This window comes from Chrysemys picta, chromosome 18, assembly GCF_011386835.1.
Source record: "Chrysemys picta bellii isolate R12L10 chromosome 18, ASM1138683v2, whole genome shotgun sequence".
Lineage (NCBI taxonomy): Eukaryota > Metazoa > Chordata > Testudines > Emydidae > Chrysemys > Chrysemys picta.
Window position 1 is genome coordinate 22,186,273 of NC_088808.1, and position 12,306 is coordinate 22,198,578.

At 41.2% G+C, this 12,306-nt stretch overlaps 1 protein-coding gene across 15 annotated transcripts in view; it reads right to left on the reverse strand.

Annotated features, from left to right (window-relative positions):
- Positions 1 to 12,306, reverse strand: part of TTLL11 (tubulin tyrosine ligase like 11) — a 210,164-nt gene that overhangs the window by 131,281 nt on the left and 66,577 nt on the right. For 13 of the 15 annotated variants that reach the window (XM_042854406.2, XM_065572107.1, XM_065572108.1 and 10 more), the window contains 3 exons: positions 4,609 to 5,184; positions 2,477 to 2,572; positions 1,834 to 1,952 (listed from right to left, as the gene is read on the reverse strand). In XM_042854406.2, coding sequence (XP_042710340.2) covers positions 1,834 to 1,952; positions 2,477 to 2,572; positions 4,609 to 5,184 — 791 coding nt within the window. The remainder of the gene's footprint in view (positions 1 to 1,833; positions 1,953 to 2,476; positions 2,573 to 4,608; positions 5,185 to 12,306) is intronic. The other 2 variants (XM_042854402.2, XM_042854404.2) reach the window with 1 other exon arrangement.

The following is a 12,306-nucleotide window of genomic DNA, read 5'->3' on the forward strand; positions in this document are numbered from 1 at the left end:
AATAAATGTAAAAACACTGCATTTGAAAAAATGTAGCTGATTTTGTCAAAAATCATGCCTTGAGTGCATGCTCCTTAGCAAGCAGAAGATAAAACTTTCCAACTGTATATAAAAAAACCCTACATATACACAATTCTACTTTTCCTGCTCTTTCTTTCAATACAAGGATAGCAAAATTGTCCTTGAACTCATCATAGAATACGAATAACCAATTTAAGCTTTCTGCTAAGTGACAAGAGAAGAAAGGCAGACATTTTAGAGACAGACTCATAGGGAAAGGCTCCTTAGTGAAACACCATTTCCCCCTTTCTTGGCTGCAAGAGATTGTTTAAAAACAAGGTGTTTCATTAAAACAGAAGGTTTCAGAGTAGCAGCCGTGTTAGTCTGTATCCGCAAAAAGAAGAACAGGAGGACTTGTGGCACCTTAGAGACTAACAAATTTATTAGAGCATAAGCTTTCGTGGACTATAGCCCACTTCTTCGGATGCATATAGAATGGAACATATATTGAGGAGATATATATACACACATACAGAGAGCATAAACAGGTGGGAGTTGTCTTACCACCTCTGAGAGGCCAATTAATTAAGAGAAAAAAACTTTTGAAGTGATAATCAAGCTAGCCCAGCACAGACAGACAGTTAGATAACAAGTGTGAGAATACTTACAAGGGGAGATAGATTTCAATGTTTGTAATGGCCCAACCATTCCCAGTCCTTATTTAAACCGGAGTTGATTGTGTCTAGTTTGCATATCAATTCTAGCTCAGCAGTTTCTCGTTGGAGTCTGTTTTTGAAGTTTAACTTCAAACTTCAAAAACAGACTCCAACGAGAAACTGCTGAGCTAGAATTGATATGCAAACTAGACACAATCAACTCCGGTTTAAATAAGGACTGGGAATGGTTGGGCCATTACAAACATTGAAATCTATCTCCCCTTGTAAGTATTCTCACACTTGTTATCTAACTGTCTGTCTGTGCTGGGCTAGCTTGATTATCACTTCAAAAGTTTTTTTCTCTTAATTAATTGGCCTCTCAGAGGTGGTAAGACAACTCCCACCTGTTTATGCTCTCTGTATGTGTGTATATATATCTCCTCAATATATGTTCCATTCTATATGCATCCGAAGAAGTGGGCTATAGTCCACGAAAGCTTATGCTCTAATAAATTTGTTAGTCTCTAAGGTGCCACAAGTCCTCCTGTTCTTCTTTTTTCATTAAAACAGAAAGCATTTCTGCTTTCTCTTCTTCATCTTGTCCCACCACTGTCACTTCTGTGCAGGCTGTATTACTGTTCCTGCAATGTAAGTCCCATTCCCAGATTAGCTCCAACTTTAAAATAGTAACTATTACTAGTTACTGACTATTTGTGCTTTAGAATTATTATGTTTATTGCCACCGAACAAGGAAACAATGTTTACATGCAATTTCTACCTATTTCAGCTCAGATGGGGGCAAGTCATTCCTCAGCAGAGCTCTGTGTGACTTTCAAAACAAATGAATATACAAATCTGCATTTCCAGACTTTGTGAGTCAAAAATGATGCTTGAGAACCAAAACTTATAAGACAGTAAGCATGGATTACTAGTTCATTGGCACTAATGTTGGATCCAGTTATTAGAATAAAAGTGCTCAAAAACTATTAGGATGAGTATGCAATAAGGGGTTATGCACTGGTAGTTAGAGCTGGTCTCACTAGATCACATTGTAGTTCTTTAGAAAAGCATGAACAATTCTGAAAGCAAGGTTTTAAAACCCAAAAGCTTTTGAGGATTACTTTTAGGATTATTGGTGGGCACTACTGACAAACAGAAGTCAAGTCAATAAACTTACTGATTATCTTTTTTCTTCTTTTTGTACGGGTCCATTAGACGAAGGGTATCTCTGATGACAGCTACTTTTATTTCTTCATCAACGGGGCTTGGGACATTTTCAAACACTCCTGGAGAAAGCTTTAATTTGTAAAGGATACAATTATTCAGTGTAGAACTGCTGCTTATTTATTACGTAGCTGCTCAAGTCTTATTCCTATCCCTTAGGTCATAAATACACAATGACAGAGCATAGAACACTACAGTAAAGATCTGTAATGATCTGTTAACATATGCAAAATGATACTAGGGAAATTTTAGTCAAGTCACCTAAATACATTGAAAAAAAGATCTTCACCATCAATGTTACCAGTTATATACACAAACATGAAAAATGGTTAATATTCACCCAAATATAATTAACTCAACTGCCAGGATGTTGAATAAGAGCATTTCTGACAAAGATGATGGAGAGCTTTCACAATTCCAATAAGTCATGTTTCAAGAGCATCAGATTAGCAATGATTGCAAAGCCAAATATTACAAAAAGCCTTACAGGTTTCATATTAGCCGACAGCTTCCATCTTTCAAAAATGCAAAAAGACCAAAAAAACCAACCCCTAAACAATTACATTCTAATATCATGTCAGGCTGGAAGGTCTTACCTCTTGCTCATGTTCTATTCTCATGCTGGGGTTTGCATTTACTTCAAGTAACACAGGCTTCAAATTTTTCATTAGGAGAATGTCAAATCCTAAAATCTGTGCATAACGCAACACAACATTACTTTCACTCGCTGCGATTTCTTTTAGAGAATTGCACATATCATTACATAGACAAGTTATCCATCTAACTAAAGGAACTTCTCTCCCAATCTACCCATGGAACTGGAGAGCTCAACAGGATTATCTAAATTCTTCGTTTTCCCCCCATCGTTGGGGAAGCACTTCCCCAGAGTAGGGACATGCAAAATTCCATTCCCACAAAACATTTTAATAATCATCTTTTAAACCTCTTCCTTCATGAACAGACTGTTATGCCATCATGTTGTAATAAGAAGGGGAATGGTTAAAGTATTTAAGTGGGATTCAGGAGATCTGGGTTAAGTTCTTAGTTCTGCCACAGTCATCCTGCATGGCTTTAGGCAAATCACTTAAGTTCTTCAGGTCTCACTTCCCCACCTATACAACAAAGCAAATATTTCCTGTCTCCTGCACTTTATCTGCCTGGTCTGTTTAGACTGTAAACTCTTTGGGACAGGGACCGTCTCTTCTTATGTGTTTGTATGGCATTTAGTGCAATGGGGCCTTGAGTTCTACCAGGATTTCCTTGGTGTGGTCATCTTTCCTTGCTGAGCCCTCTGAGTCTTCTCTGTAGCATACCAAACACAGTGTCTGCTCAGCCTGCGAAAGTCCTGCTGAAGACACTACATGCTTGCCTTCAGCCAGTTAATGCAATTGTGAGATTTTTGCAGATCTTGTTTAAAGAAAAGTGACCATCCTTTCCTCCAATTTCTCCAATTCATTCCAGTATCTTAGCTCTACACTCAACCTGCCATTCCTCACAAAAAAACGAAGTCTGATTTCACAAAACCTCTTTTACTAGGACAGTTTTTTTCTCAGCCGATCTGGTGGTTTGTACAGTGCACTGCAGCATGGACTTCTCCCTTCCTGAGGCTTCTAGCACACTATAGAGGCCATTAGGGTAGGCGAAAACCCACCACTCTCCTGCAGTGGAAACCAATTTACTGTGGACTCATCTAGTTGTTGTGTGTGGCCAGAATACAGATTTGCCACTACTTACAGGCTCTTTGTTGTGGAGAGAGAAATAAAAAACGTCTGAAGTGTAGTAATCAGTAGAGCATTTTATTGTGGATTTAGACACTAATTGGTAAATTGCTGCTTCAGTGGTCATCTACACTTTAATGATAGAGTTTGTTAATATAATCATAGCCTGTCACGGTTTTCTGGTGAGACCTGCCTGAATTACAGTTCTGCAAAGGTCATTTGTGATGCTGGACATTTCATGACTCATCTTTCTTCCTGTCCTCTCTTACAAAAAAACCCCAGAAAAAATACCACACGGATGGACGAAATTTTTCCTGGTTTAGTGAGTTGGTTCATAGTACACATAAACCATTTAAACTCACTGGGCCAGTTAGAAACCACAATGTGACAGACCACCTAACTTATCAAAGTGGCAATAATCTGAACTGGTCTTTTATGTGGAGAATACAGATGGCCATCCAGATGCCAACATTTGGAAGGTAGAGGTAAAAGGGAATGAGAGGGACGGTAGGGGATTTGGAAATGTGCTAAGTGCTCAGCATTTCCCTTATGTACTGCCAGTGGCGACCTTCATCACGCTATTTATACTACACTCATCACTATCTGAGCATCTATGATTATTATGATTTGGAGTTTTCAACATTGCCATCTGGAAGCTTCAAAGGGGAGTGTCTGGATGTGATTGAAAACCCACAGAAACTATGAGGATGTGTTTAAGGGTGGTTGTAAGGTGGCTTCAGTGACACTGATGAGGGTCTGCAAGCCAAAAAATGTGGTGAAGAGAAAATAAATTGTGAACTTGCACAGGACATTGCCCAGTTTTCAACTACTATCCCCACTAGTGATCAACAAAAAGAAAAGAGAAAACTTTTGGGGAAATGAATTAAACATACAAGCTTAATCTATGCATAAAAAATAACTTCACTCCAATATTGTTACAGGAAGGGCTCTAGCAATGATGAGGTTATATTTCAGGGAGGGCACCCCTTACATAAAAATTCCTGACCTACCTGGAAGCAAGTTGGCCCAGGCTTTCCAGCTGGTATATCAGATTGGTAATAAACTTTCAGCTCTGGAGTCAGTGCAATAACAGTCTTAATCACCAATGAAATTATATCCGACCACAGTTTCTTGATGTCAACCCCTTTGGAAGACAGTCTGTAGAGAACGCTTGAAAAAGTCCTTTTGCTGCCGGTGTTTACATTGTCAGAATGGATGAAGTTCCCACTGTGAATATTCAGTGAATAGTTGGTTAAGTGCATAAATACCTGGTGCAAGTTTTTCAGGGTGGGTTCTTGATACGGCTCTGTACAAAATCTAGAGAGTCCATCTTTGGCTATATAAATCTCTAATGGTTCTAAAGATTTCAGTAAGACATATAGACGAATATCAAATTTCAGTTTGTCAATCAGCAGCGGTTTGCTGATATATTCCTGGACTACAGCTGGCCGGCTCTGTAGATTTCCTGCTAGTCTAATGTCGCTGGGGTCTTTAATGAGGTAGATTCCATCCCCTTGACACCCACCATCAGGTTTCACAATGAAAGTGGGCTTCCAGGGTGGATCGCTCTCTTTCATCATGCGAACCTAGAAGGAAAGAAGGATCATTAGATCAAAGAAGGACATGAATACAGGGAAAACACCTTGCTTATTTCTGAAGGAAAAGCTTTAATGCTACGACAACATGTGAAAGGAAATTCCATGTACAAGTAAAATACACAGCACTGCAGAAGTAAACATCATGCAAGAGTGGAAAATACACAGTGGTGTTGACAAGAACACAAAAATCAGAGCAAAAAATGTGGGAGAGGAGTTACCAATGTAGAGGAATTGCAGTTTATATAGCATCCCATCATGTAAATGGTCCAAGGAACCTCCTTTTAATGCAGTGTGACAATATACAGCCTGAAACATTTCTTGTTCTTGAAGGCCTCAACCAGTGGGAATGCAGAACGACTCACTAATGTAAACCGAGTTGTGAGACTAAGCCTTTTGAACACTTTCTTAAAGAAAATCATGAAACTTGAAAAAAAAGCAGCCTTATTTTTTCAAGTTTAAATTTAGGCAAACAACACTGAGGAGAGGGAAGATAGAGCAGTAACTTGACATGACCCTGTTATTCATTTGTGGTTAATGTCTCTAAAATGGTTTGAAATAATATCCTAAACCTTGGTGGCCCTGTCCTGAAGACACGGCATCTACCACTATCCAGCTATGACAAAATAGCTGCATCTTCCCAACCAGTAAGTCTTCCAATCTGAAATTCACATTTCACTGTGTCCTTGTCACAATGGTATGGAATAAACTAAGGGCTTGTCTATATGGGGAAAGAGCCTGAAGTAGCTGGTGCACACTAGCTTCCCCGCACTAACTCCCGATGTGAACACTCTTACTCTGCACCAAGACTGCCTTTGTGCAGCTTAGCTTAAACGGCACAAAGGGAATAGCTAAAGCGCTTGAAATTCACATCCTAGCTTACTCCTCATGTAGACAAGCCCTTAGAAGATGCTCTTTTCTCCAGTTAACCAAATCCAGAACTTAACTTCAACATGAATAGCACAAATGTTTGTGGTGCCTTTTACTTAATAAAGCTTTTGCAAACCAAGGTTTTATTCCAGCAGGGAGAAGGCAGTGGGGAAAGGAGCTCCTGGAGCCTTTCCCCACTTCCAGAGCCTTTCATTGCAATGGGGAAAGGCTCTGGCAGCAGGACACTACAATGCTACAAACAGCTGTGTAGAAGTGGGAGGCACAGCTTGGGCATGCCGAGAACTGTGTACTATACCCTGGGGTTCCGGGCACGTAGGAACTCTATTCTAATTGCCTAAGCTGTGCCTTACTGTCTGCTGCTGTTTATCCCCACACTACCTTTGTGAGCAGGTAAAAAGAGAATTAACAATGAAAGAACATTCAGTGCCATAAGAAAAGGCTAACTCCAATTATTTTCCCTTGTAAGCATTACAACGAAGTCCATTCATTTCCACCAGTCTAAGATGATTTCTTAAAGCAACATTTCCAGGCTGACTAGGGGGACAAACAGATCTCTGAATTTTTCTCCAATTTCAATTTTCATTCAAAGTATCTAGCTATCATGGTTGCAAAGAAACACTTGTTTCATGTTTTGAAGGTTAACAGATGCAGAAACAGCAACCTGATTTTGCAGAGAGCATGAAACCAAAGATCTGAGGTGTAAATTGCCCCATTCATTTCCAGAGGCACTAACTCATATGTTAGTTTGGTTCTTTAATAACATGGCAGGGTTGTAGGCATGTGCAATTGGTTTTGTTTTCCTGAAAAGGGGTTCAGCTTCCTCAAGTGTGGGAAATTCAGCTTTAAGAGGTAAATATTGAAAATTATACTCCGTTTTATACTGAAATGTATATAGAGCAAGAAACAGGGCCAGTTCAGACTGGCTGGCAGGGATGTAAACTGCAGGGAGCCCTAGCTCAGGAGGGACCCACCTCACTAGACACAGATCACAGTGTTAGTGTGAGGTTTATTGTGGATGCTCCAGGGTCATGCAGAGTGGAGTATACACATCTACAGCAGGAGGCCTCTCCCTATATGTCTCTCTTCTTCATGAATTACAAGAACCCTACCCCAGCAACCCAAATATACATCAAGCCAGGTCCTATTTCCGTATCCTCCCTTCCTCCCCCAGTCCAGCAGGACTAAATCTCTTCAGTTGTATGACGCGCAGTTTATGGCAAATCCATGGGATTATTGCACATAAACTCTTGAGCCTTGAAATCAGCACCCCTCCAGACATACACACCCCGTTAGATGTGTGGCAAGCACAACTTTGCTGGAACCAGATCTGTCAAGAAATGAGAAATGTTCATTTTCCATCAATGTGTGGTTTTCACCAAAGAGATAGGTTGTGTTAGAGAAACTAGGGCATGCTAACAATACAATGCATCACAACAAAAATATTTGCCCCCATTGAATAGCATATTCTATACATGCCTCTAGTGGCCACTGCTCTTCAGTTTATAACTGAATATTTCCTGTAAATTACACCATTGGTATATTCAGGCCTGGAGCTCAACTACTAATTTTCTGATCAAAAGGAGCAAAAAATTCTGTCCACCATGATCACAGCAACTTCTAGAAGTGGTTTTGCGTCACATTAGGGAAATCTGTTCCTAGTGGATAACAATTTGTCTAGACACACAGGATGAAATAAGAAAGTGAGGAAAGTTAGTCCAGAGAGTTTGATGGTATTTAATATTGTAGCTAAACCTTTGGTTGGATCTGAAATGCATGACATGCCTACCCTTGTATCCTTTCCAACTTAGCACACTTCTGAGATTTTCAATTTGCCTGTGTTAGTTCCCCTCTATTATATTAGTTTTGCATGAAGTGTATTGCCCCCTAGTGGACGACTGAGTAAACAACAATTAGTTATTTGAAACAAAAACATTAAACAAAGATTTAAATGTGAAAAATCTGTTTAGGGAAATCACCACACTAAATAAGTGTTAGTTGTTTTACAGATAACTTTATGTGCCTAGATAAATCCTTTTAAATTTGCATTTTCATACTGTGGATTTCTCAAGAATTGAGTCAAGTGTTTTTTTATTGTTACTGGGTGATAATGTATATTTCAGCATGTTTTATTTGCAGAAATGCATATTGGCTATTGACTTGGGGTTGGACTGAGGTGGGTGGAGGGAGATGTCCTTACTAGAAGAGAAATTACTGGGTAAGAAATACTCCATTCTATCCTATATCATCCCCTAATGTGCATACAAATGGAAAGCAGCTAGTCTCAGAAGTAGAGAGGGAAGGATAGGAAAATAGGACTAAGATGTCCCTTATAAAGCACATACATTTAGTTCATTTTGGTATCACTGCTCACAGCACCTTCCTACAAAAGATGTCTCTGTTGATGAAAGAAAATTGACTTTGTCGTGCTTACTAAGGCCATGTCTACATGAGGACACTCAGGAAAATTAAGCTGAATCAGGGTGTAACGTGAGAATGCACATAAAGTGCATTTAACTGTCCTGCCACTCTCACTCCCCATGTGGATGCTCTCATCCAAGGAGAATTAAGTTACAGCAAATGAAGGTGACTTTGCTCCTGAATGAGACCATCCACATGGGGTTAACATGCTTTAATTGATGCACATTGACTTCCAGAGGGACCCTATGTAGACATGGCATAGGAGCATTGCTGGTAGACAGGAGGCCTCTTTGCAGATTCCTCCCAGTGTAGCAATGTCCTTTCTGCTTACAGTACAGAGTAGGCACGTAACATGAGTCTCGATTACTTCTGACACTTGTTTGACTGATACCTAGGCCTCCATGATGTGTAATGCAAGCCATCATGCCAGGGAAATGTTTAACTCTGTAATACAGTCTGTATCCTAGATCCTTGGGGTGAATAGAGGGCATGATTAACACCAAATCCCTATGTAACATGGTCAGCCACCTCCCAAAAGCCCCCTCATGGCTGCGGTGGCTCTACAGCACTCTGCCTCAGTTTCCCTCTCTCATGAGACTTCTCAATAACTCACCCAGTCCACAGCATTCTAAAACATTCCCCTTCTGGAGCAGGATCAATGTAATTACCTCAGACACACATTAATACTTCATGCCAGCTTCATTCAGCTGGCCACTGGTTCCACAGGTCCAATAGTTCTCTCTCTTTGATACAGGAGCCCCAGCCCTGCTTCCCTGCACTGGATTCAGTTCCAACTGTCCCTTTACTCCTTGCAGCACTCACCTACAGCTACTCTTCTTCAGTCAGCTGCAGTTCCCCACGCTTCTGGCATACTGCCACTCCCAGACGGAGTATTAGGGGCTCAGGTGGGAGCCTTGCTCCAGGGACTGCTCCAGGAAGTCTGTCCCTTCCTCCCTTATACTCTCAGCCTGGCCTCTTCATTTATTATTAACCACCCAAGGAGGTGAGCTGATCTTGTCACAGGTGGGCTAAGGCCCCATTTCCCTTTAAAAAGACCAGTCACCCTGTGATACCCCATCTCTGCTATCATTAGCTGTGGAGTATTGGTGCTCTTGTTGGAGCCCAAAACCCCCTACCAAACTCCAGAGGTGACCTATAAAGCTCAAAAGCATGAACAAAGCAGGTAGAAAGAGCAGGTCAGTTATGCAGCAGAAAGCTTCCATTTACACACAAGTGTAGAACAGCAGTAATGACAGTTAATGGGAGTTACAAAGTTCAGATCTGGACCCAAATGCCCCCAAAGTTTGAAGTCATATAGATTTGGAGTTTTTGCCTGGTCCTCTGTAATTTCCACACATCAGTATCAGCAGGCTTTTAACTTTGGTTGCACTAACAATACTGGCGGTAATAACAGAAGATGGTAAACACAGACTGCTATGGTAACTAATAACTTCTTGGACCAGCATCAATAAATGTCTTTTTACATGTCAGCATGAGGTCCATCCAGAAGCAAAAAAACATCCTGGCCAGTTTTTCTTTCCTAAAGAACCAGTGATCTCATCCGTAAGAAAATCAGATGACCCCTCTTAGAAGAGATTGTGGTATGCTGGCAGGACCTAATAGAATTATTTTTAATAGGGTTAGTTGGCCTTTGAACACCACATGTTAGTTGATACGTTCATTTAGTAAGTAGTGTTTGGAGGCTAACAACATTCCCAATTGGATGCAATGAATCAGAATTTAACAGAATACTTATAACTAATCGCTGGGCTTAAGATCTGCCCATTCATAAACTGCACCTCTTCTGTCAATTCTTTCAAAGACAATATAATTAAGTTATTTTCCCCTTAGAACAATCATGACATCATAAATTGCCTACTAAGTTATTACATTTCGAAGAAAAAATAAAACCTCAAACTTCAACTTTTTATTTAAGAGACAAACCAGAAAAGTTGTAACTAGGTCACTGGGAGGACCTGACAATATCAGCTGGGTCTATAGATCCCTCATGGTGCATCAATTATTCCTACTATCTAACTTTTATTTTCGCCATACAGAGCAATAAAATCAAACGAGAGAGACTGCCAGGTCTCAAGAAGGACAACGAAAGTTGTGATAGAGGCACAGGAAAGCTTCAGAGCAATCTAAAATAAAAAGCATTCAAAAATATAGCATGCTTTACAACATGTTACAAGGAAAGGAAGGAGCACAGTCATATTTTTAAGTTAGTGAAGTTGACAGGATTCAGAATTCATGAGCATGCCGAGGATAAATCAAACTCTTTCGCGTGTACATAAGCCGTTCAAATCCCGCCAATGTCAATGATGCCCAATGGCTGCTACTATCACAATTGTTTGGGATTGTAAATACACTTAACGGTTGGGTCCTTACTGTACATCTCAAGAATGGTATAAAATCCCAAGAGCTGGCTCTAATCGGCAACCTTGTTGACAGTCTCAGCAGAAAGGCCAAGGACTGAGTGAGACTGAACTACTCTCTCACCTTTTAAAAGGTGGTTCCTGCAGTTTAGGGTTGAGGTTCAGTGGCAGGGCCAACGTGAGAAACTTGCCCTGATTCTGTCAGTGCCACATATGATCTGCTGATAGTGCTACAGTCCACAGGGCTGGATTTCCAGCCAGTCTCAGGAGCCTGACATTCACAAATATTTTACATTTAAAAAGTGTTAAAGCACATTCCGTGTTTTCCAGTTCAACAACAACCACCACCCAACAAAATCCAAGTTCCCATGGAAAGAGAATGATAGGTAGGAGACCATGAAATTCAGAACAACGCAGGCAAGGGAGCCCCAAACAACCAGGGGCAGCCAAGGTAAATGCAGGATGTATTGCAGTGAGCCATATTGTCTACTACACAGGAGATCCTGTGGTTCATGTCTTCAAGAGACTTTTTAAAAACCATCTTCTCTCTCCAAAGCAGGGGGAAGCTACGCTAGTTTCTTGAATACCAGGAATAGTGTTGGTACACTCTGTTCTTTTCTTGAATTCATACATCACCAAATAAAGACAAACAAAAAAATAAAATGAAAGAGGCAGAATTAAATTGCCATACTAAACTAATCTAGCTCTACGCAGGAAGTGGCTGGTGCTGTTGTTTTACATGTGTTCACAGCAGTAGTCTGCCTTCTCTCTGACACTGCTCTAAGGCCTTGTCTACACTACGAGAGTAGTTCGATTTTACTTGCATCGAATTTTTGTAATCGATATTGCAAAGTCGAACGTGTGTGTCCACACTAAGGACAGTAATTCGACTTTGTGCGTCCACACTAACGGTGATAGCGTCGACATTCGAAGCGGTGCACTGTGGTCAGCTATCCCACAGTTCCCGCAGTCCCCTCTGCCCATTGGAATTCTGGGTGTAGCCGGCAATGCCTTCTGGGTAACAAAATGAGTCGAGGGTGCTTTTGGGAAACTGTCGTCATCCGTCCATCACTCCCGCCCTCCCTCCCTGAAAGCGCCGGCGGGAAAACAGTTCGCGCGCTTTTCCAGTCATTGACAGCGCGGACGCCACTGTACTCCGAGCATGGAGCCCGCTGCGACCATCGCTGCAGTTGTGGCCGCTCTCAACGTCTCGCAGCTTATCATAAAGGTTTCCCTGAGGCAGATGCAGAAAAGTCAGGCAAGGAGGCTACGGCACCGCGGTGATGTCCTGAAGTCTGAGAGTAGCACAGACCTGTCAGAAAGCAGGCGACCCAGCGCCGAGGACATCACAGTGGCAATGGGTCATGTTGATGCCGTGGAACGGCGATTCTGGGCACGGGAGACAAGCACTGAGTGGTGGGACCGC